We start from the raw sequence: 26,593 nt of genomic DNA, 5'->3' as shown, positions 1-26,593 counted from the left end.
TATCGAAAATGGTAAACAAACTGGCTGAAACTCACCCCAGTCTCCTCGTAGTGTTGGGTGATGAGCGTGGAGCAAAAAGATTGCTATTATGGGATGTTGATATATGCGATGCATTTCCAGGTTGTATAATACTATATACGTCCAAATAACATTGTTTATTGAGTTATGGCAACCGATCGATTATCCAGTGTGTCGAGATGGAGTCCCGCGAGTGGCCGGACGAAATATGGGTGAGCACCACTTCCGGCCGCTCACTTCCGGTTTTGGCAACTCGCCGATCGGCCACCAGGTGGCGGTCTTGAACCGTTGGAGAGTTGAGAGGAGATCTACAGCACCCGTCAAGTCTCCGTGGGTGAAATATGATTGCCATGACAGATTTTTGAAATATTGATCTCAAAGACGCTGTAAAACGTCATTTGGCAGATTACGCATGGCGAGGAATGACGTCTAAACACGTAATTGGCAATTAAAGGGTTAACCTATTGGTAAACAAACGTATTGCTGACAATATACACTTTCACTGCTGTTTTGACAGGGTTCGGGTCTTTACTCTTGGCTACATTTGGAGGAAAAAAAATGCAACATTAATTCATACAGTCTGTAGAGATGGATTTATGGCGTGATGTCATTTGCGGTCCACCACCAGACCGCTCGGCTTAAGAGGCTTCTTAAGCTGCTAGCTGCTTCATTCTGTCATAAGACTGAGTACAGAATCTCAAAAAAATAAGTGGGACAAGTCTAACCTTCTTCCTCTTCCAGTCAACTCGGACACGAATCAGATGAATTCTCTTGACATCTAGCTCACAATGTATTCTGGGTAAGGTTACTGGGTGGGGGGATTCAGGGCTGGCTGCTCACAGCGGTGTGCTGAGATCCCCCTGGCAGGTATTTGTGTGAAGTTGACGGGTAATCGTGGCGTTCGGCTGCGATGGCTCAGTTCCCCCGCTGTGCACACAGTAAGCCGATGGAAAGAGGTCTGTTATTCCCTTGGACTGCGGTGCTCTGCCCCCACTGCTGGCTTCTTTTCCTCTTCTGTGAAGTTTCTGACTTCAGTGAACACTATTGGCCCCCTGCCATCGTGTCCGGCACTTGTCCTTGAACATTCCTGTCTGTTCTGAAGAGATCTCGCTGCTCCTTGTCTCTACTGTAATGGAGCTCGCTTTGTGACACGATACTTAGACAGGTACAGAGAGAGAGAGGGGGGGGGGGGTGAGGAGAGAAATAGATAGATACAGCTATCATTCTGAGGTGAACCTGTTCTGTTCATATGATCTCTTACTGCTGGAAGCCGTGTGATAAAGATCCCATGAAATGACTACTTTCATCTGCACCACTAGTTGTCATCTATTTATCACCAAGAAAATCCATTGTTTTCTCTTCCTGGAAAACGTAACAACTCAATCAGTGACATCTGAGGATGAAACCCCCCAAAAATGTCCAATACATTTAGATTTTAAACAGTTCGACTAGTGAGCCAGTTGGAAAGTGGGCTGTCTTGTAACAGTCTCCACAAGGTTATTATAGTTAACTAAAACTAAACTAAAAACTAAAACATTTTGGTACCTCGACCTCTCTATCTCAAATTCTTAACCCCCTCCCTTTATCTCAAATTCTTAACCCCCTCCCTCCATCTCTCACTGTGTATAATTCCTCACCCCCCCACTCTCTCCCTCCCTCCCTCTCACTCTCTCTGACGGTAGGGCTGGGTGATTAATCGAGTTTCAATTCCAATTATGATTTTGGCTTCCCATGATCATGAAAACTAGATAACCGAGATAAAACTATTATTGTAAAACTATTATTCCTTCACCTTCCTTCACCTCCCTTCACAGTGGTGCCCCTCTCCCCTCAAGCTCAAACAGTAGTTTCAGCTCGTGTTGAGAGGGAGGAGGGAGCCCCGGCAGCGTTTCTCCAGTTATTTTTAAACTTCTTTGGTAACTTGTAGAAGATGACACAAAGGCAGCCTTTCGTTGAGAAGAAAGGTAAAACAAATTCAGTCGTCGTCATATGATGTTCTCAAATCAATGAGATAATGGTGATTTCCAATAGAAAAATTGCCATAATCGAGCATCCCTAGCTGGTTGGAAACTGGTCTGTGACAAACTGAGGCTCCTGCTCCCAAAGCGGCCAGGTCCAGTTAGAATGGCGTGAAACAGCTCCCTGAGCCAGCAGACTATTGGCAAGGCTGCTGCTTAGCTTGACTTATCTTGATTTAGCTTGAATTAGCTTGAATTATCTTGAATTAGCTTGAATTAGCTGGAGCTTGTGATAATAAGTTGAAGTTGCCACTGTGGATTCAGCCTCTAGCTTCTCCCAGCGTTAATATAAGACACAACACACTAAATGCACTTGAGACAAAACTGATAGTAGACAAATGTAGACATTACCTTCTTACAACAGTCAGTCACACATGCTCTTCATCACCTCTGTGTTGTGCACTTGGTCAATGTTAAGCCCCTTACGGACATGCACTGGACTCCCGGTCTTAACTGCACATCAATCAGAGGGACTGTATGTCTGAACACCGAACATTATTCCACATGGAGCTTACCCTCCCAGCTCCCTAGTCCTAAATCCACATAATTACAACGCACCCCCATGTCGGAACACAAGCAGATCATTGTTCACACAGCGAGTGAGTGGGCATATTGATTAACGTAGACTAACCATGTTCCATACAATGATGTTGCATACAGATGGCCATTTCCTGCTGATAGTTAAATGAAAACCCCTGGGTTGGGGATAAAATGTATATCTATGTTATCTTCATTCTCTTCAATTTCATTTCTTGTTAAGATTTGAGCGAGTTTACGAGGTGTGCCTCAATATGTTCAAAAGGTGACCGTGACTGCAGCAAAGTTGTACATTTATATGAAATGTGTGCTTCTCTCAATGTTTTATCCTGTATGAAACAAGTGGTCATAATTTGTTAAATAGTTCAGCTTTTGCACAATAATACTTCGAAACGGGAGATCTTTGAAATGATATGCTGGCCATTTGCGCCACTGTCTGACTGCAGATGAGAGATATGAAACGCTGTTTGCTCGTCATGCCTTTACCTAGGTGCCACCCCTCGCCTAAACCAAGTGCAGTATTTCCATATGTCCAAACATGTCCCCTGAGAATTGCATGCTGTGTGTTACATGTCTGAAAAGGCGCCTCCGGGCAATGCCCGCACCCAATTCTCCACACATTGGGTCTCATTCACCAATGGACTTGCGACAAAAAGGGTTTTCTCTTAGGGCCATTTAAGAAATTTTCGGGCAAGACATGAATATAGACAATATATTATAATTAGTGCTGCCAATAGATTAAAACAAATTAACTAATTTATCTTAAAATTTTCTGTAATTAATCTAGATTAAAAATAGCCTTTAAAAATAGCTTGTAACAGATATTTACTTGCGTAAAATCATGGAATTAATGTAAAATCAACACAAAGAAAGTATATTTAGATTCAAAGACTATTTTAATAGCTTTCTTTGAATACAGTTTCTCTCCTGTGAATGACAAATGTTCAGCAAAACCATCAACATTGACTCAGCTAGACCTCTTTCTTATATCCGCGGCGCTAAGATTGAAGATTTTTCACTCCATAGATTAATCTAGATTAATTTATTTTAATGCTTTAAATAATTTAAATTAATCTCCAAAGTTAAAGCATTAACTTTGACAGCCCTAATTATAATATAATATTAATTATATATGTTTTATTGGGACGGTTGGTGAATCCCAAAATCGTCCCGAAAAGGTCTCAAAAAAGAGAAAGCCCTTTTTGTCGTAAGTCCTTGGTGAATGAGACCCATTGTCCCGAACCCATTGTCCCGAGTGCATATCCGAAAAGGGCTTTATAGTCAAGCTCTCTCTCTGACTCTCTCCTTTAAGATGGAGAGCTTTATCACCGGTAACCTGAACCACAAATTACCCATAGAGTAACCCATAGATTATTGAATGATAGTAATAGTATGGGGCTGACTCATAATAAGACAAAGAAATAGAGAGGAGGTGGAAATTAGAAAAAGAGAGAGCGAGAAAGAAGGAGCAGAGAGATATAGGGGATATAGGAGCAGAGAGACAGAGAGATTTGTTTATTTGGATCCCCATTAGCTACCACAATGGTGGCAGCTAATCTTCATGAGGTGCACACATACAGTAATAAAACAACAAAAGTAAACAACATAAAACAGTGAAATCAATTCACAGCTACACTTAAAACGTAAAGAATCACCCACAAACTCTCCCAACAAAGACATAAAATAAATTACATATATAAACCCCTAGCAAACTACAATACATTTACATTTGGTCATGTAGCTGATGCTTTTATCCACGACAAGTCAGCAGGAAGGGTACAACTCTTACAGCTGAGTGACAATGTTTATCAAACAGTGCTTAAACTTGGGTGCTGCAGTGTTGAGTGCATAGTGCTGTAGTAAAGACATATTAGTATAGTAGGAAGAGTGCATGATAGTATAAGACAGTAAGAAGGTTAGTGTTTTTTGGATTGAAGACGTGTTTTTTTAGTCGACGGTGAAAGATTGGTTGGGTTTCGGCTGTCCTAACTGCAGTGGGAAGTTCGTTCCACCATTGTGGAGCGAGGACAGAGAATAGGCGGCTTCTCTTTGATGACCCTCCCGGAGCTCGGATAGGAGTAGGTCTGAGGCGGCCAGAGGATGTAGAGCAGAGGGGTCTTGAGGGTGTGTAGTTAGAGACCATTGACCTTGAAGCGGATTTGTGCGGCGATGGGGAGCCAGTGCAGGTCCCTAAGAAGTGGGGTAACATGGGCTGACTTTGGTAGGTTGAAGATCAGATGTTCTGGATGAGTTGAAGAGGGTTGGTGGCGGTGATCTCAGTAGACCAGCGAGCAGTGCATTGCAGTTGTCAAGTTTCACGTTTTTTTTATTAGTTGTCATACAGAAGTACAGAATACTTTTATACAAAATGCTTCTTTCTGTTACGCTCCAGGGACTGTGCTAGACAAAAATAGATAAGTATAAAATAAGTATAGCAGTATAAAATAGAAGTCAAGTACGTAGACAAAAGTGTTCAGTACATATATACAATGTACAATGCAGAGTAGAAGTAACTGAGTTACAATACAATATACTATACAGTACAAAGCAGAAATGGGATGAGGTACAATTTACAGTAAGGTGTAATGAGGTATGGGTTGTAGTGCAAATTCTTTACCAATAAATATAAAGTGTGTTTAGGTGTTCTAAAGTTGGTAAAGTGGGTGCTGCAGTGAGTTGTTTGTTTAAAGTGAGTGTGTGCGTGTGGATGTGTGTGCTGTGAGTGCATTTGATGGTTGTTACATAGTGTTATTGTTCGTTGAGCATCCTGATGGCCTGGGGATAGAAGCTTCTTCTGAGTCTCTCTGTGCTTGCCATGAGACTCCGGTATCGCTTGCCTGACCGCAGCAGTTCAAAGAGGCAGTTGTTTGGGTGGCTGGAGTCTTTGATAATTCTCTTAGCCTTACCCAAGGTGAGACATGACTGTTGATTGGACAAAGAGTTGAGTGGCTTATTTTGTCAGGAAGGGGCGGATCGTTCTGACATTGCTCAAGAGCAATCTGCAGGTTCTGGTCGCTGCGGAGATGTGAGCAGAGAAGTTCAGCTGATCGTCAGGACTACACCAAGGTTCTTGGCAGTCGGGGACGAGGCCATGGCTACATCTTCCACTGTGATGGAAAGGTTGGTCAACAGGGAGGATTTGGCCGGCAGGTGAGGCAAGCAATTCTGTTTTGCTTAGGTTCGGTTTGAGGTGGTTGGTCGTCATCCAGGCGGAGATATCAGACAGACAGGCTGAGATTTGCTCAGAGACGTGGATATCTGAGGGAGGAAAGGAGAGGAAGAGTTGAGTATCATCGGCATAGCAATGATACGAGAAGGCATGAGACGTGATAATGTTACCCATAGATTTAGTGTAGAGGGATCAGGGGTCCAAGGACCGAGCCCTGGGGGACACCCATCTGAAGGGGGCGGGGGGCCGACAGGGTCCCTCTACATGATACTCGGTAGGAGTGGTCGTCGAGATAGGATGTCAGCCATGCCAGCGCAGAGCCAGCCACTCCCATTCCTGCGAGGGATGCGAGGAGGATCTGAGAGAGAGAGAGAGAGAGAGAGAAAGATAATAAAGAAGCAGAGGGACAGAGATACAGAGAGAGATAATGAAGAAGCAGAGGGACAGAGAGAGAGAGATAATGAAGAAGCAGGTGGACAGAGATACAGACAGAGAGAGAGAGATAGAGAGAGAGAGAGAGGATGAAGGAGCAGAGGGACAGAGAGAGAGAGAGAGAGAGAGAGAGAGAGAGAGAGAGAGAGAGAGAGAGAGAGAGAGAGAGAGAGAGCGAGAGAGATAGAGAGAATGAAGGAGCAGAGGGACAGAGAGAGAGAGGATGAAGGAGCAGAGGGACAGAGAGAGAGAGATTGAGAGAGAGAGGATGAAGGAGCAGAGAGAGAGAGAGAGATTGAGAGAGAGAGGATGAAGGAGCAGAGAGAGAGAGAGGGAGAGGGAGAGAGCGGGGATGAAGGAGCAGAGGGACAGAGAGAGAGAGAGGATGAAGGAGCAGAGGGACAGAGAGAGAGAGAGAGAGAGAGAGAGGATGAAGGAGCAGAGAGACAGAGATGATGGAGGAGCAGTGGGACAGATAAATGGAGGAGATGAAGGAGTAGAAAGAGAAATGGAGAGAGGGGGTCAATTAGAGACAGGGATACAGAGAGGGGATGACAAATTAGAGAGCAGTGAAGAAGAAGATAGAGAAACAGGAGAGGGTGACGAAGTACAGGCACAGAGACGTTTAACATCCATGGGCTTTGACACACTTTCATGTTTCAGTTGAGTGTGTTTGTAACTACCCTGTTATGGGTCCTTGAGTTTTCCCCACCACCACCATGCGGAATCACAGATGTGGGAAGTGAGCCTGATCTGGTGCCACTGTAATCCGCGTCGTTTGATCTCCTCATTATGACCTAACTCTGTTATTATTAATTCACAGTGTCAGTTTATGGTAACACTTTCTACTGCAGATAATTTATTCATGCAGCTCAAAGTCGCTCCTCTGACCATGAATTATTCATTTTAAACACATTTAAGGGGTGTGTCTAACCAGAGTACAGTATAATGCACAGTAAAGTGCATTAACAATATACAACATACAAGTGATTAAATTTAAATGTGATTTATATAACAAGCTACTGAGTATATGCTAAACTGATGTATGTACAGTATAATTATTTATAGTGATACAGGTATAAATATACTATGGTAGTATGCCATACTGGTCAGTGGTATAACTAGTAAGAGTATGGGATATAATATACAGATAATAGATATAATATATGCAGTTATGTATAGGTACAGTATGTGAACAGGGATATATATATGCAGATATATTCAACAGCTGTATACTGTTTTATAGATATATATACAGTATATACATCTGTAGAGCTCTACCTTGACTATGCTGTGTATGGAAAGTAATTCCTCAGGTAGTGTGGAGCAGCGGTTCTCAACAGGGGTGCCGCGGCACCCTAGGGTGCCTCAGAGAGCTGCCAGGGGTGCCTTGAGATAAAAAAAAAAGGGAATTAAATTTTTTATTTTTTATTATTCTTTTTGGATTACAGAAAATTATCACGAAAGTGCTATGTGTTGCAGCTGCACTGTTTGACATAAGTTTGACCATTTATCAAAATCTGAAAATCATTATTTAATAAAACACAGAAAAGGATCACCAAGTTACTCTGGATAAAAAAAACTTTACAGACAACATTGAGACAAAGCTTCCTGACACATCTCCATCCAAACTCTTGGAAGAACTCATTGAAATCTCATCTGATACCGCCTGGAGTGTACCAAGTATCTCATGATGCAGCAGTTAAGGTGTTGATACCATTCAGCACCACATATCTGTGTGAAGCTGGCTTTTCATCCATGACAGCTCTGAAAACAAAATATAGGGCCAAGTTGAGCCTTGAGGATGACATGCGTGTTGCCTTGTCAAAGATCTCCCCACGTATTGACCGTATTATTAGCCAGCAGCAGCAGACCTCGCATTGAGCTAGAAATGTCCACTGAGTGAACGAGTGCTTATTTTCTGTATTTATTTATATTTTTTGAGAAATGGTAACTTGGTGATCGTTTTCTGTGAAATGGTCACACTTATCCAAATATGCTATTTTTATGGAGAACAGTGCAGCTGCAACAGATAGCACCTTAGTGATAATTTTCTGTAATTTTATTTAAAGAAATATGCTATTTGATTTACTACTACAAGCAGTGTAATGTCAACAGTACTAAGCCATTTCGACCTGAAACACCTGTTAATAATGCATTATATAGCCTGCATATACACACAAATGTGTTTCCCGGTTTCTTAAATAAACATTATTTTGAAAGCAAGCACGTTTGTCATCATTGTAGCAAAAAAGACTTTATCATATGTAGGGGTGCCCTGGAATATTCTATTGAACAAAGGGGTGCCTTGGCAGCAGAAAGGTTGAGAACCCCTGGTGTGGAGCATTGTTATGAAGGCTGTGTGAACCATGCACAATTTGGCCCTTGCTTTGATAGGGAGCCAGTTTAGTTGTTGAAAATGTGCATGGTGTTATGGTTTGTAACCGACCCCAATCGCACAACACAAGACAGGTATGGTGGTTTGCCAAGAAACAGATATTTATTGTGAACAGGGAAAAAGGGCACTGTCCCTTTAAGGGAGAAAAACACAAAACACTGGAATAACACAAGAGGGGAAGGTAAAGTGCCTTTAAGAGGCGGGCAGGAAAAGGGAACACCTTGGGAAAGTAAGGGAACGCCTAAGGGAAGGTTAAGGGAACGCCTTGGGACAGAGGAACTAGAGACTAGGTAAACCAGGGACAAAGAGAACTAGGGAGAGAGGACTAGGGACTAGGAGAGCTAGGGATAGAGGACTAGGGACTAGGAGAACTAGGGATAGAGGACTAGGGACTAGGAGAACTAGGGATAGAGGACTAGGGACTAGGAGAACTAGGGATAGAGGACTAGGGACTAGGAGAACTAGGGATAGAGGACTAGGGACTAGGAGAACTAGGGATAGAGGACTAGGGACTAGGAGAACTAGGGATAGCGGACTAGGGACTAGGAGAACTAGGGATAGAGGACTAGGGACTAGGAGAACTAGGGATAGAGGACTAGGGACTAGGAGAACTAGGGATAGAGGACTAGGGACTAGGAGAACTAGGGAACAGAGGGGACTGAGGCCCGCGGAGGCGGGCTGGGGAACAGGGAGGAACTGGGAGGACTGGTGGAAATCATCTGGGCCGCTCTGCAGGACAGAGGAGATAGTTAATGCACAAAGGGAAAAAACAGAGCAGGTGCAGAACAGTCCAAATAACAAAGTGAACAAAGTAATAATATCTTCGTGTGACAAACACACAGGGGGAGATGTAAAGTCCAAAAATACTATTCTAAGTGAGAACCAAAAACAGAGGCAATACGCTGGGGAACAGCAGCGGGACGAGGGCAAGGGGCATTACGCTGAGTGAGTGACATCACAATCAAAACTCACCCAGGCGTATGCGTAAAGGTACAGGAACAGCAGCGGGAACGGGGGCAAGGGCACTACGCTGGGTGAGTGACATCACAATCAAAACTCACCCAGGCGTATGCGTAAAGGTACGGGGACAGCAGCGGGGCGAGGGCATCGCCAACGGGTGGCTGGCTGTCCGAGCCGAGGAACAGAGTGCGCGCCACACCTTGGTGTGCGCGTCGGAACAGTGGCGGTGGCGAGGGCGTCGTCCACCGGGTAGCCGCTGTCGGAGCCGAGGAACAGAGTGCGCGCCACACCTTGGTGTGCGCGTCGGAACAGTGGCGGTGGCGAGGGCGTCGTCCACCGGGTAGCCGCTGTCGGAGCCGAGGAACAGAGTGGCGCGCCACACCTTGGTGTGCGCGTCGGAACAGAGAGACGCATCGGGGTGCGTCTGCGAGGAGGAGTGTGCCAAGCAGGAAGGTCTGGAAGATGCGCGTCGGCGCGCTGAGGTCTGGAGAGCGTGCCAAGCTCGAAGGTCTGGAAGATGCGCGTCTGTGCGCTGGTACGGAGGAGCGTGCCAAGCTCGAAGGTCTAGGAGATGCGCGGCTGCGCGCTGGTCTGGAGAGCGTGCCAAGCTCGAGGGTTCTTGGAAGATGCGCGTTGCGCGCTGGTCTGGAGAGCGTGCCAAGCTCGAGCGTCCTTGGAAGATGCGCGTTGCGCGCTGAGGACTGGAGAGCGTCTGCGCTGGTCTGGATGTGCGTCAGGACGAACAGCTGCGCGGGGGTCTGCAGTGGAACGCTGGGGTGCCTCCCGTGGAAGTACAGGGAGCGCAGACCAGTCTCCCCCACAGGCAACGGCGACAGCTGGCGAAGGCTGGAGCAAACATCTCGACGCCGGAGAATGGAACAGCATAGGCAGACAGAGGATCTCCCGAAAGAGTCTAGATGTTTAGAGAATATGACTCGGCAAGTATACAACACGACCCCACGCCAAAACGAGGGGAAGCGCCCTGGTATTTAAAGCCCACAGGGGGACTAATTAGCCTGCCATCACAGGTGCGAGAGATAATAGAATATCAAACAGGTGTGGCCACTAAGGGTAAGGAACGAGAGGGTGGGGGCTAGAGAGAGTGAGTAGGGAATTCCTAACAGTAGGCTTAAAGAAGACAGAGAAAAGGTAGTGAGCAGCGGGCAAAACCTCACAGTACCCCCCCCTCAACGGGAGCCACCCGGCGACCCAAAACAAATACAGACAGAGTGGCAGGGGGCAAAACAAGAGGTACTGGCCAAGCCAGCAGGGGAAGCCACCACAAGAGTGGGGCTAGCAAAAGAAACAGGGTCGCCGAGGGGTAACTAGGGTAGCCGAGGGGCAACTGGTCTAGAGGAACTGGGTCTAGAGAACTAGTCTAGCGAACTGGGCAAGAGAACTGGTCTAGAGAACTGGTTTAGGGAACTGGTCTAGAGAACTGGTCTAGAGGAACTGGGTCTAGAGAACTGGTCTAGAGCAACTGGTCTAGAGGAACTGAGGGGCAAGCAGGGTAGCTAAGGGGTAACCATGGAAGCACCGGGAAAGGGCTAGCAGAGGGAAGGTTAGCTGCCAGGGCACTGATAGCTACAGGGCCTATGCTAGCTGTACTGCTACATCAACATAGAGGCTGCGCAAGCTGCCGGAGCCAGGCTAGCAGAGGGAAAGGGTAGCTGCCAGGGCACTGATAGCTACAGGGCCTATGCTAGCTGTACTGCTACATCAACATAGAGGCTGCGCTAGCTGCCGGAGCTAGGCTGGCAGACAGGGCTGGACCAGCATGAGAGCACAAGCTAGCTGGAAGGACAGTCCTAGCTGTGTGAGAAAAACTGACCTTGCTAGCTGAAAGGGCAGTCCTAGCAGTGGGATAAACTACACAAAAAAAGTGGAGGCCATGCAGAGGGACCGGGTTAGCTGCTTGGGCCTGGCTAGCTACAGGGCCTATGCCAGCTGCAAGGCTGCATTAACATAGAGGCTGTGCTAACAGCCGGGGCCAAGCTAGCAGACCGGGGCCATGCAGAGGGAAACTGGGTTAGCCGCCAGGGCATGGCTAGCTACAGGGCCTATGCCAGCAGCAAGGGCTGCATAAACATAGAGGCTGTGCTAGCAGCCGGGGCTAAGCTAGCAGACAGGGGCTCTGCTGAGGGACTGGGTTAGCTGCCAGGGCATGGCTAGCTACAGGGGGGTCAAACAGGGCAAAACGGGAAGCAAACAGGGGAGCTAACCGGGGAGACTAACAAGCTAAACAGGGGAGTAACAGGCTAACAAGGGAGCTAAACAGGACTAACAGGGAAGCTAAACTGGGCAAACAGGGAAGCAAACAGGGGAGCTAGAGGGAACAAGAAAAAAAAAGGCAAACTCAACATACACCGTCTGTGCTGGCTGGGGTCGTCGATTTGGTGGGGTCGTACTGTTGTGGTTTGTAACCGACCCCAATCGCACAACACAAGACAGGTATGGTGGTTTGCCAAGAAACAGATATTTATTGTGAACAGGGAAAAAGGGCACTGTCCCTTTAAGGGAGAAAAACACAAAACACTGGAATAACACAAGAGGGGAAGGTAAAGTGCCTTTAAGAGGCGGGCAGGAAAAGGGAACACCTTGGGAAAGTAAGGGAACGCCTAAGGGAAGGTTAAGGGAACGCCTTGGGACAGAGGAACTAGAGACTAGGTAAACCAGGGACAAAGAGAACTAGGGAGAGAGGACTAGGGACTAGGAGAGCTAGGGATAGAGGACTAGGGACTAGGAGAACTAGGGATAGAGGACTAGGGACTAGGAGAACTAGGGATAGAGGACTAGGGACTAGGAGAACTAGGGATAGAGGACTAGGGACTAGGAGAACTAGGGATAGAGGACTAGGGACTAGGAGAACTAGGGATAGAGGACTAGGGACTAGGAGAACTAGGGATAGCGGACTAGGGACTAGGAGAACTAGGGATAGAGGACTAGGGACTAGGAGAACTAGGGATAGAGGACTAGGGACTAGGAGAACTAGGGATAGAGGACTAGGGACTAGGAGAACTAGGGAACAGAGGGGACTGAGGCCCGCGGAGGCGGGCTGGGGAACAGGGAGGAACTGGGAGGACTGGTGGAAATCATCTGGGCCGCTCTGCAGGACAGAGGAGATAGTTAATGCACAAAGGGAAAAAACAGAGCAGGTGCAGAACAGTCCAAATAACAAAGTGAACAAAGTAATAATATCTTCGTGTGACAAACACACAGGGGGAGATGTAAAGTCCAAAAATACTATTCTAAGTGAGAACCAAAAACAGAGGCAATACGCTGGGGAACAGCAGCGGGACGAGGGCAAGGGGCATTACGCTGAGTGAGTGACATCACAATCAAAACTCACCCAGGCGTATGCGTAAAGGTACAGGAACAGCAGCGGGAACGGGGGCAAGGGCACTACGCTGGGTGAGTGACATCACAATCAAAACTCACCCAGGCGTATGCGTAAAGGTACGGGGACAGCAGCGGGGCGAGGGCATCGCCAACGGGTGGCTGGCTGTCCGAGCCGAGGAACAGAGTGCGCGCCACACCTTGGTGTGCGCGTCGGAACAGTGGCGGTGGCGAGGGCGTCGTCCACCGGGTAGCCGCTGTCGGAGCCGAGGAACAGAGTGCGCGCCACACCTTGGTGTGCGCGTCGGAACAGTGGCGGTGGCGAGGGCGTCGTCCACCGGGTAGCCGCTGTCGGAGCCGAGGAACAGAGTGGCGCGCCACACCTTGGTGTGCGCGTCGGAACAGAGAGACGCATCGGGGTGCGTCTGCGAGGAGGAGTGTGCCAAGCAGGAAGGTCTGGAAGATGCGCGTCGGCGCGCTGAGGTCTGGAGAGCGTGCCAAGCTCGAAGGTCTGGAAGATGCGCGTCTGTGCGCTGGTACGGAGGAGCGTGCCAAGCTCGAAGGTCTAGGAGATGCGCGGCTGCGCGCTGGTCTGGAGAGCGTGCCAAGCTCGAGGGTTCTTGGAAGATGCGCGTTGCGCGCTGGTCTGGAGAGCGTGCCAAGCTCGAGCGTCCTTGGAAGATGCGCGTTGCGCGCTGAGGACTGGAGAGCGTCTGCGCTGGTCTGGATGTGCGTCAGGACGAACAGCTGCGCGGGGGTCTGCAGTGGAACGCTGGGGTGCCTCCCGTGGAAGTACAGGGAGCGCAGACCAGTCTCCCCCACAGGCAACGGCGACAGCTGGCGAAGGCTGGAGCAAACATCTCGACGCCGGAGAATGGAACAGCATAGGCAGACAGAGGATCTCCCGAAAGAGTCTAGATGTTTAGAGAATATGACTCGGCAAGTATACAACACGACCCCACGCCAAAACGAGGGGAAGCGCCCTGGTATTTAAAGCCCACAGGGGGACTAATTAGCCTGCCATCACAGGTGCGAGAGATAATAGAATATCAAACAGGTGTGGCCACTAAGGGTAAGGAACGAGAGGGTGGGGGCTAGAGAGAGTGAGTAGGGAATTCCTAACAGTAGGCTTAAAGAAGACAGAGAAAAGGTAGTGAGCAGCGGGCAAAACCTCACACATGGGGGCCCAACCTCAGCACAACCCTGATTAATTTCTTTGGGGTCATTTGTGATTTGTTTTTCAGTAGTTTAAGGACCGCAACGATCTGACATACTCCCAAGTGGCACTGTGCAAGGGAGGAAGGCAGCATTTTCAGTGTATCTGCATCAATAAAATGTGCCTTCCTGACTAAGACTTGCAAGCATTCACCTTTTCCAAGACAGTGTTATTAGTGGCCCTTCAATGGGCAACCTAAATCATTAATGGAGGCGTTTACTGCTAGAGGAGTTCTGTTTAATTATATCCAAATGTCCTCGGCTTTACTAAGTCTTGCCCAAAGAGTATGGCTTCTGTGTTGCCTAAATGCAAGGAATGTTTGTCGTCTGTGAGCCATGTACTCACATTACTGAGCACCCTGCTAAATGTGTTCTTCAGTACATGTTTGTCTTTATGTGAAGCCACAGATGCATTTACTGGCAGGATGAATAGTCAGCCTTCAAGTCATTCATGTACAGTAGGAACAGTAACGGTCCAAGCACACTGCCCTGTGGAACACCACGTATAATGGCCTTTGGGCAGGTGAGTGTACCACTTACTTCCACCAACAGTTTTCAGTCAACTGCCCTGTTCACATTCAGCATTAACGTGTGTCTTGGCAGTGTTGGACAAGTTACTCAGGAAGTGTAATTAGTTATTTATTACTTTTACTTCACTGATTACTTTGTATACAATTAATTAGTTACATTACAAGTTACATTACTCGTTACTTTCACTTACCACCCCCCACCCCTTCAAGTGTCGCCTTCCAATTAGCTTCCATCACCGCATATTCTCTCTCAAGGTAGCCAGCAACCGTCTTTCTCTGTTGGCAGCTTGACATTGGTCTTTGTGGATATTTGCTCTATGATGCGTCAAAATGAGGGCGATTCAACCATGGAAATAGGTAACATCTCCTCGAAGATATCCATTACTGGCACTTGTAGAGGCTAATAATAATAATTCATTTATTTTATAGAGCGCTTCTCAGTAACCCGAAGTCGCTGACAGTAGGCAGAAAGAAAAAACAAAGAAACAAAAGAAACATAGAACCACAGGGGAAACAGGGAACAATATGAATACACAGGAACATAGAGCCACATTAACAAACAACAAAAAATACAGGAGCCGGTAGGGGAGGGGAGGCAGAGAGGGTAGGGGAGGGGAGAGGGGGGTGACAGGTTGGAGGAGGGTGGTTATGGGTAGGGAAGGTTAAATGCTAGGGAGAACCGGTAGGTTTTGAGACAGGATTTGAAGGTGGAGAGTGAGGGAGAGTCTCTGATGGTCTGAGGGAGGGTGTTCCAGAGTCGGGGAACGTTGCGGGGACGTGAGAAGGCCCGGTCACCAAAACTTTTGAGTTTTGATGACGGGACAGTGAGGGAAGCAGTGGAAGAGGACTGGAGGGAACGGGCGGGGCGGTAAGTGAGAAGGAGGTCAGTCAGCTAGGGGGGGGGGGGGGCAGGCTATGGAGGGCTTTGAAGGTGAGGAGTTTATGCGTTCCTTAATCGGGAGCCAGTGGAGAGAGTGGAGGACAGGAGTAATGTGGTCACGGGACCGGGTGTTTTTGCAGCTGAATTTTGGACCATCTGAAGTTTATGGAGGGAGTGGGAGGTGATGCCAGTGAGGAGGGAGTTGCAGTAATGGAGGCCGGAGGAGATGAAGGCGTGTATGAGGGATTCAGCGGCAGGGGGGAGAGGCAGTGTCTGATTTTGGCGATGTTGCAGAGGTGAAAGTAGGAGGCTTTGACAACGGAGTGGACATGGGGATCGAATGAGAGGGTGGGGTCCAGGATGACGGCGAGGTTGCGAACTAGGGGGGAGGGGGTGATGGTTGAGTCGTTAATAGTGAGTGTCATGGGTCCTGATCTGCTGAGGGTGGTTTTACTTCCGCTCTCTGTCCGAGTGCCTCCTCTCCTCCTCTCTTCCCAGCTGCTCTTTGGCTCCTGCAGGCTTGTCACTTGGGTTGACAGAGTCAGAGTGGTAAAGCTGTTTCTTGTCAGCCGGTCTGGCCTCCTGTTGCTGTTGCTGCTGGCTAATGAGCTGGAGCTGCTGTGAGGGTGGCTGAAATGTCTGTGGACCTTCTGAGACCTTCTCAGTCTTTAATTTAGCCTTTAGTTTAGCCTCCTGCAGCTTTAATTTAGCCTTTAATTCAACCTTTAATTTAGCCTCCTGCAGCTTTAATTTAGCCTTTAAATTAGCCTCCTGCAGCATTAATTTAGCCTTTAATTCAGCCTTTAAATTAGCCTCCTGCAGCTTTAATCTATCCTCTAATTCAAAACGTTCCAGTACTTTGATTTTGGCCTTTGATACAGCGATGTCTGTTTCCATGTCAAGTTTCTCCCTCTCAGCCTTTAATTCAGCTCTGGCTGAAAGTGCAGTGGCCTTTAATTTAGCCTCTAATGCAGCCTCTAATGCAGCTCTCTTTAGACTTAATTCAGCCTCTAATTCAGCTCTCTTTAGACTTAATTTATCCAATTTATCCTGAGCACTCTCAACCCGTCTTTGGACCACAGCTAGGGTTTGGCTTTTCTTATCTTCCTCCATCAACCAATTTTCCGTCTCTTTAATAAATGCATTGAATACATCCAGGGTACAAAATAGTTACACGCCCAGCGCCACAGGCGTGTAGATTTAATGTTTGGCCGTCATAAATTAAGGCCTGGGCGCCATCTGGCGGCCAACAAAATCCACTGCATGGGTCGGCATTAATATGATGCAGGGAGTAGCCTCCAGCTGAGCGGGAGAAATGTCGTGGGAGCGGGTGGAAGTTGCCCAATCTGGAACAATCTCCGGGGCTGCAGCTGGACCCTATTGGATGTGGGCGTGGTGAGTTGAAACGAAAGTGAAACTGTGTGTGTGTGTGTGTGTCACGTGTCCGTTCTAATGTTTACAAACAATGAACCTTTAAATGTAAATGAGATGCGCTCTGCTCACGAGATCAAGTTTGTAACATGAGACGCACGCACATGAGGTCTGTCTTCATCCGTTCTTTAGCCTACAAAATAAACCCTGCAATCGCGTTTTTGATTGTGCTCTGATATTTAATTTTGCATTTGATTTGACCAAATATGTGGAGGCATATTCCCGGAGTAGCTCCCCCGGGTCCCCCCTCAAAATTAAGAAAAACAGGCGACAACATTAACGTTGACGAGTCCGTTGCTACCACCAGCACCACCGATAACACTGCACCTGCTACTAGCGTCGGTGTAGTTAGGAAATTTAGCCAGAAATGTTACACATCTGATTCCGGGAAACCACGAGAATGGCTTAAATTTGAGGGGGGGGGGGGGTAATGTTTTGTATACCATGTCGTGCCAAAGCAACGGATAAAAGAAAACGAAATTCATTTGTCATCGGGACGTCGGTGATGAAACTGGAAGCCATCAAAAGCTACGAGACGTCACGCTGTCACAGGGACTGCTCTGTTAGATACAAAGCACAGTCTACTCCGCTCCTGGCTGCTCCGACTGTACGACTGTTGACCAAGCTGTCAGAGTCGACTCTGGCTAAAATGCGGATACTATTCCGTAACGCCCACGCTATAGCGAAAAAATCAAGACCATACAGGGACTTCGCCTGGATGTGCGAGTACGTTTATTGTGTTTTTTTTTATAACGTTAGTCCAGCATGTTCATATAGGTGTGTCGGCTTTCACTTTCAGCTAATTATGGTTGTAAAGCCTACCCAGTGGAATTGTTTACATAACAATGCATGATCACCAAGACAAAAACATTTCTCAATTAAATGATCAGAGAATTAATTTAGAATGGTAATTCAAACTTGATATGAAAATGTTACAATTAACTATAATTTGAATATTCAATATATATATATATATATATATATATATATATATATATATATATATATATATATATATATATTATTATATTATATATATATATATATATATATATATATATATATATATATATATATATATATATATATATATATATATATATATATATATATATATATATATATATATATATATATATATATATATAAATATAAATATAAATATGTACATTTGTATCTTAATATGGAGCACATCAGGGCACAGGTCTTTGTGGAGCCTGTTCACTTCAGACCAGGACAGGTTGACCACATTTCCCTCTTGGTATAGTGTTGTTTTTATTATATAGTAATAATAACACATGGCGATATACTAAAAAGCTATTTATAATTTTTGGCTGGTAAAAAATCTGGATGGCTGGTAGTTTTTAAAATCTGGCTGGTAAGTCAAAAAGTTAAGTTTGTTCCCTGAATACATCCATCTTCTGGCTACACCATTGTGCTGTAACATCTGTAACACCATCTTCCACCATAAACATCCAGTTTTGTAGAGCCTCATTAGCGACCTTAAGATCTTTGAGTGCATTATGAATTAATGCCAGGTGCGATTTTACACCTTCTACATCCTCTAATTGCACCTTTTGTTCAATCTCATGTTGTTTGCTGGTGCAAATTGCGAGCTTCTCTTTACATGCGGCTCGTAATTGTTGCAGATAATTATTATCCTCCTCTTCACCAGGGTAAGAATAAGTCATTTTCGTTAATGGTTACTGGCCAATTCGTAACACAACTTTATAATTATTTTATATTCCACAGCGCCGTGTGCGCGCGCAACGTAAGTAGTAGTCCGTAGTTCATTGATAACTTTTACTCACGAACGTTCCATTGATGTCCTCTGGAGGGAGGATCCTCCACTCGCTGTGATGCCGTCGTTGATCGATCCCTTCCTTCCTTCCTTTTGATCACAGCGTTCTCCAAACAAAACCAGTTTCCTTCTTCTGGTTCTCTCTCTTAACAATGCCTCAACAATGCTGGTTCTCTTGTCAGTCCTCTTGCAAGTCCTCTTGTCAGTTGTCACTTATTGACGCGCGCCTCTGCCTGGGTCGCTATCAAATAACCTGCGAGTCCTCTTGTCAGTTGTCACTTATTGACGCGCGCCTCTGCCTGGGTCGCTATCAAATAACCTGCGAGTCCTCTTGTCAGTTGTCACTTATTGACGCGCGCCTTTGCCTGGGTCGCTATCAAATAACCTGCGAGTCCTCTTGTCAGTTGTCACTTATTGACGTGCGCCTCTGCCTGGGTCGCTATCAAATAACTGCGAGTCCTCTTGTCCTTGAAGCGCCTCCGACCTGGGTCGCTTCAACAACAGCACGTTTTCCGACTAAATGCTTATTGAAGTGCGCCTCTACCTGGACTCACTTCAATAACGCAGATAGTTTTCCGACTAATGCTTTCCTTCCTTCCTGGTATCCTCGTCATTTATTGAAGCGCGCCTCTAGCCTGGGTTGCCTCAACCTGACGAGTCCTCCTGTCACTTTATTGAAGCGCGCCCTTACAATCTTCCTGGACTTTTACTTTTAAAACAACACTGTTCAATATTACACTTACTGTAGACTTCTTTATATTTTTACTGTATATTTCTTACTGTATATTTTATTCTATTCTTATTCTTAGGCAATTTGTTTTGTTATGCTTATTCGTGACTTTGTTCTGTCTAAATGTTTAATGTGAGCGATTTGTAGTGTCAAATTTCCCTCGGGATGATTAAAGTATTTCTATTCTATTCTATTCTATTCTATTCTATCCTCTAGCCACATTGAAGGACCACCTAGTCAACTTTGTGTCATGTCCTTTGATCATGAATGAATGAGCATCTAGACACTCAAAGCGCTTTACATGTAGGGTGGAAATGGCCTCTTTCGCCACCACTGTTTAACACCCGACCTTAGGCTATGCAGGCTCAATGGCTGTCATTCACTGGCACCAGGCACACATCACACTACACAATGGCTCAAAGGCTCAGGAGACAGGGATTCAGCCAATTAAGGGGAGGGATGATTAGGTGGCCTTGATGTCAGAGACCTGATTGGGGATTTGACCAGGAACGTCGGGGAACCCCCTACTCTTTGCACTAGGTGCCCTGGGTTCTTTAATGACCAAATGCATTTGGGACCTCGGTTTAATGTCTCATCACAAGGACGGCACTTGCAACTCTACAGTGTCCCTATCACCGTAACAGGGGCATTATTACTGCCAAGTCCAGAGGACAGAGTGCTCCCTGCTGGACAACAACACCACAGCCTTGATCGGGGCTCGAGTGGGCGATCTTCCCATCATGAGTCTGGACCTCTACCCATGTAGCCACGCTGCTGGACTTTGGGATCGTGGCTATCAAACTCTTTCTATATATGAACAGAGCAGAGGTGAAAACAGATGCTCTTCTATTCCTCCTTGTCTCATCCCCAGTTGGTTCTCAAATTATGTAAGCTGACTTTGTCCACAATGTCTCATAAAGCCCTCATATGCCAACGCAGGAGACAGTATCAACTTATGCGCTCACAACACCATTGTATTGAATGAATCTACACGTGTGTGCTCTGGGCTGTGAAAATACATGAACTCATATGAGCCCAATTGGAACATTTTATTAGTAGTGATAAAGCTGTGAAGGTTAGGATGCTTGAGTTAATGATGAGTGGTTTAGGCAACTTTGAGTGTGGAATGAATATGCAAGGAAGGAGTGCAGGCCTAATCAACTTTTGACAGCTGTCATCGCTGGAGACGATGGAAACAAACTTCAGCTACAAAGAATGATGTTACAGAATACAGCATTTCTATATTCCCAGCTTTTGGGTCACTATCAGAAAAAGCTACAGCTGTCTCCGTGTGTATTGGCACGACTTGAAAATGTAGACAACGTGTAATTTCCCTCATGCAGATCGCTGACGAGGTTTAATATCCACTGTCAGAATGGGGAAGGAGAATAGAGAGTGGATAGCCCCCTGGGTGTGTAAAAATGGCACTGCGTGGATCATCTTGCCTCCTTATCAACTTCAAATGAACGTGAAAGGCAGAGACGAGTAGTATTATGAAAATATTATGAAAATAACTGCCACGCAGGTTATTTAGTGTGACACCCCTCTTTCTTCATTGTTGGGAAGCAGTTGAACAGTCCCTCTAAATAAAAAGTACTTTGTACTTTTATGTATATTATTATTATTATTGTATGTATACATTATATTTAATACTGTATATAATAACACATATACAGTATAATAATTATATAAATTATTATATACATAATTATTACATTTTATGTATAAATTATATGTATATAATTTGTACATAATTTGCATACAGATTTAGTGGCCTACATGTTAATTTGCATATTGAGCGGGGAAACTAAATCGGATCACAAGTGGTCACTCAAGACGCATGTGGAGACCCATTCTGATACCAGGTGTGAACCAAAATCCATCTTGACCGGATATACGAGTGTATGAAGGAGCCCCATCTCTTCTTCACAGCCTCCATCTCATAGTAGGTGAAAACAAAACCTATAACTCCACTTTCTTTTTTATGTTGATTATTTTGAGAATGCCCTTCTCCGTTTTTTTTACACTTATTTCCAGAACACTATACGATTTTAAAACTCAAAATCTTAAAATGGTTATTTCTTCTTCTCTTTCTTCCCCTTCTTTACAGAGCAATAGACCCATTTTACTGAGTGACTGTGTGTTACTGTTAGGGCATAGATACATTTTTTTTTAATCTAGATTAATCTATCTTAATCTACTGAATAATAGTAACTCAGTTACTTTACTAATTACTTCATTTCAAAAGTAACTCAGTTACTTTACTAGTTACTTACACCCAAAAGTAATGCGTTACTGTGAAAAGTAACTATTTAGTTACTTAAAAAAATGTATTGCTCCCATTGATGCCCTTGCAAAATCTGTTGGTAATTTTGACAGTTTCCACTAATCTCTCTCTCCTAGTATGTCTCTTGCTCTCTGTCTCTCATTCTCCCCCTTTCTTCCTCCCTCTCTCACACACACAGAGAGAGCGAGAGCGAGAGAGAGAGAGAGAGAGAGAGAGAGAGAGAGAGAGAGAGAGAGAGAGAGAGAGAGAGAGAGAGAGCGCGCTTAGGTTCTAGGTTGAAAATAAGTGCACGCTAGGTTGAATGAATTGATGAACAATTGATGTCGGCGTTGGAACGTTTCATTATAAGCACCTTGCAAGTTGCAACGTTGGTTAAGATATGAAAATACTTGCCAGTAGTGTAAGGATGCATTAGCCATTAGCTAGCTTACTTACAGAGACTTGTGGTGGAGGTTGTAGCTGTGTTCAACTTCGAACGAGCCTGCCAGCTTGATTTGAGCCAGGCAGAAAACGGGTCCAGAAACGAACGTTTTAATCCACACCACAATATGTAAACAAAGGTTTTAACCATCCACAACAGAATACTGCAGTCCAAATGTATTTCCGATGCTTGATTCTTCTCTCAGACCGACGCGATGTCTTGAAACTATTATGATTATTGGCGACGTGAGTGTAGTAGCAGTGTGTAAACAAACACGCCCACAACGTGTCTCCGCACACAGGAGTTCTACACACACACAGAGTAATTCGACCAGGTGTAATGTAATTGGCTCCCAGACCCAATTTTGAGAATAGATTAACAGCTGCAATTTTTTTATTGCGCGATAATAGTCTGCCGTTAACTTAGCCCGGTAACGGCGTTAACGGCCGGCCTTAGTTACTGTATATGTCATCTTGCCATTCCAACCCTCCGTCCCCGTTATTATATCCCTGAATGACCGCATTGGATATTCTGGATTTACCCCGACCGCTGCCATGGCAGATCCTTCATGTGAATGCGATAACTCCAATAGCTTTCATTTGAATCTTGACCTCTAGAGCAGCGGTGTCAAACTCAATTGGGGGCCGAAATGACAGATACAGATGGTTTTGCGGGCCGGACACATAATAAAACGTGCATTTTTCATTTCACTCGCTTAACACATTGACCGCCACAGCAGGGGGCGCTGATACCCCATTAATTGTTTTTCAGTAATTCCAGGAAAAGGCGAGAAAAATGCATTTGACTGTAATCCAGTCATCACGTGTAATTTTTCGGCTGATTATCTAATCATCCTGAAATCAACGCGACATTATCACTATTATGTCTCCTCGTCCATACATGAAATGACCGTCGTAGCGGGGCGCTCCCCCCCCACCCCCACCGCAGCCAACGGTAAACAGCCATACACGTCCAGACAGATAGATGTGATCGGGGTAGAAATAAATGTCAGATCAACGATCAAATTCATATATGATGTTCTTACCTTGTATCTGATGTAATGCAAAAGAGATAATCCAAATATCTTATCGCAATTCCAAATAATGCTTGTGGAGGTCCGCACCACACTACCGACCGTTTCACAATGACGGGCGGGCGGGCGGAGTTACTGATGCCATCGTTGTATAGAAGTGGCTCGCCTGAATATTTAAACCCTGCTCGCCGGGCTCAGATCGCCTCCTAAAACACACAAGCCCATTTTCAATGAGATGCAATAGCTCCGCCTGGCAGTAGAGGGCGATGTTGACCGTCTGCCAGCTCAGACAGGGTCTGAAGACTATACCAGAGGCTGCAGCTATGAATTATGAATAGATATAGCGAATAAACGAAATAACGATCCCAAAAACGAGTAAACTCGTTATTGGCGTTATTCGATTGGCGGCCAATAACGAGTAAACTTGTTTTTAGCGGGGGAATGTGTTAATTGGTCATTTTGTTTAGCTATTCAATTTGTGCATACCAGCTCAATATGTTGTTGTAAATGCACATCTGTTCATTCGGCATCTCAATGAATACAGTGAGGGCTGTTTAAAAGGTGTGTATGGAGGCATTATTTATGCATAATTGGCCTGTTAATTATTCACCCACAAGAGTTTATTAGATTAGCAATTCTAGGCTAAACTGGTCCTGGACTACAAAACACCGCCTACCTAACTTTCACTGGTCTCGCACGAAACAATTATTTACACAGAGAGTAGGTGGACACACACACACACACACACACACACACACACACACACACACACACACACACACACACACACACACACACACACACACACACACACACACACACACACACACACGGAAAACGTCTCTCACCTCAGCATCTGTTTCTACAAGCTTTGAAAAGCGAAAGCAAATTAAAAACACGAGGTACAGTAGGCTAAATATTGGGTCCTCCTTCAATTTTCCACTAAAGCAGATTGATGCATTTTTATTCAATAAAAACACGATGCAAGTGCAGATAACACTGGTGCGTTTGATTTACAAGCCAGTTGAATTGTGCCTAGGAGAGGCAGCGGGCCAAAATGAATTGGCCCGTCGGGCCTTGAGTTTGACCCATGTGCTCTAGAAGAGGATGGACTCTATCGATTCTGGTGACCCCATGACCTTTCCTCTAGCGCCACCATCAAACCACACTTTTAGTTTTCGCATTTGTGTATCTCGAATACCTTTATTTAAAATCTTTGAAAATTTGCTGTGCACATTCATAACCATAAGGATGAACTCTGTTGATTTTCAAATGAGTGTATCTCCTGATCCCATTCCAACCAAACCTGATACATATGTTTGCCTTATTACCACAGCAAGGAGGTCTGTCAAGTTCAGAGTCATCTGGCCTCATGGTGGTGCTATTCTGAAACTAAATACATTAACTACTCATCAACGGCTCAGATTTGAGAGTTTGGGCTGTTCGACAGCATGTCTAGTTCACTCTCTGTCTTCAGGATCTGTATCTCTCTTCCCCCCCCCCCCTCTCTCTCTCTGATCTAGTTTGGGAGGACAGAAGTGATCGACAACACACTAAACCCAGACTTTGTCAGGAAGTACATGCTGGACTACTTCTTTGAAGAGAAGCAGAACCTGCGCTTTGACGTGTGAGTTATGCCGTTTGATCTGCAGTCGCCCTCTGATGCCTCTCATGTGTACTGCCGCTCGCCTCAAACCCCGGGCTTCCCGTCCACCTGCCCTTCCCGGTCTCTTAACATCCTCTCTCAGTGTCGATCCCCCACTCTCTCTCCTTCTCCCTCTTTCTTTCTTCCTCTCTCTCTCTCTCGCTCTCCAACCCACTCCTGATCACTCCCACTCCCTCTCTCGTTTTCTCTCCAACACACTCGTCTCCCTATCACTCTTTCTCTCTCTCTCTCCCTTGCTCTCTCTCTCTCCCTTGCCTCTCTCTCTCTGTCTTTCTTCCTCTTTCCCTTTCCTGCTGACCCCCCCCCCCCCTCTCTCGCACACTCTCTCCCTCACACACACTCCTCTCCTCATACTGTAACTCTGCCTCTCTCTGTCACTCCCTCTAACCCTCTCTTTCTCTCTCTCTCCCTCTCTCTCTCCCTCACACTCACTCCTCTCATCTCCTCATACTGTAACTCTGTCACTCCCCCCCCCCCCCCTCTCTCTCTCTCTCTCTCTCTCTCTCTCTCTCTCTCTCTCTCTCTCTCTCTCTCTCTCTCTCTCTCTCTCTCTCTCTCTCTCTCTCTCTCTCTCTCTTTCTCTCCAGCCCACTCCTTGGTGTAGTGTCTTGATTGTCATGTGTTGGTAGAGGCGAGATTGGTATAAAGGGGTCATACATATTTCATATATGTTTTTTTGTATCCTCCATCTCTCCCACCACTGAACAAATAAAGAAAATAAAGAAAGAAAGGAAATTAAACAGTAAGCACCACACAGACCTCAAGCTCCCAGTCTCTGTGATAGAAGGAGGCCAGGGAAGTGGGATTTCATTATGAGGGTTCAGGGAGATAGAAACAGGATTTCCTTAACCCTCCCATCATCATGCTCTCTCCAGCAAGAGTGGGGAAGATATCTTTTTAAAAAGGGCAGACTTTAATTATTATAATTTTTTTCTTTAATCTTTTTACTTTTCTCTGTCTTGCCTTCAAGGCTGAATAGAATTCCCTGGTGTATATCCAGGATCTGTGCGAAGGTCTCAGTGGATTCCAAGAGACTTTTTATTTTTTTTATGAATTAATTTGGCGCCCTATCATGATAAGAATTCCAGATGGGAGGAGAGAGAGGAAGTACATCCCTTTCCAATTAGTGTTCCCTCATTTCCATGTCTCTTTCACCATGGAGGCGGGAGCGAGGGCATACGGAAGTTTAATTACTTCCACGCTGGCGTCTGACAGCGGGTGGTGCCGTGCAAACTTTCACTGCCAACACCTGGTATTGTTTCTTCAAATAAACCCCTGAAAGATGGTTAGGAAATTATATGCATAAACTGTAGAATAATTAGGGCTTACAATTATTTTCTAGAGGATTTATTTAGACCACGGATGACAGAACCACTTGATTGACATACTGTATAGGAATCCAATATACTTCAGAGTTATGAGTCAGCTAGAATTACTTAATGTGCATGATATTTTAATTAAACAACACTAAAAGTTATTAAGCGTTATTAGTTTACACTGCAAATTTGCCTATATGGTGAGATTATGTCACAATAGAATTGAACCTGTCTAGTATTTTCTCAAAACCAGCGACATTTGTTGTACTGTACTTGTGCTGTACTATGACAATAGTTTAATTTAATTTAATACAATATAATATAATTATCTTCAAGCTAAAAGGAGTGATCTGCCTTATTTCAAGATATTGTCACTTGTTTCAAGAAATCTATTGAAACAAGTCAGTGAAATGAT

The 26,593-nt window shown here is 45.4% G+C and overlaps 1 protein-coding gene across 1 annotated transcript in view; it reads left to right on the top strand.

Annotated features, from left to right (window-relative positions):
* Positions 1-26,593, top strand: part of cpne5a (copine Va) — a gene marked incomplete at its 5' end in the record, with an annotated part of 227,661 nt that overhangs the window by 91,309 nt on the left and 109,759 nt on the right. Inside the window, one exon of the mRNA XM_084333074.1 lies at positions 24,720-24,823. Within this exon, the coding sequence (XP_084189200.1) occupies positions 24,720-24,823 (104 nt within the window). The remainder of the gene's footprint in view (positions 1-24,719; positions 24,824-26,593) is intronic.

The sequence above is a fragment of the Notolepis coatsorum genome (assembly GCF_963971535.1).
Source record: "Notolepis coatsorum genome assembly, chromosome: 17".
Taxonomy (NCBI): domain Eukaryota; kingdom Metazoa; phylum Chordata; class Actinopteri; order Aulopiformes; family Paralepididae; genus Notolepis; species Notolepis coatsorum.
The sequence above is the reverse complement of the archived record's forward strand: the minus strand, read 5'-3'. Positions and strand labels throughout refer to the sequence as shown.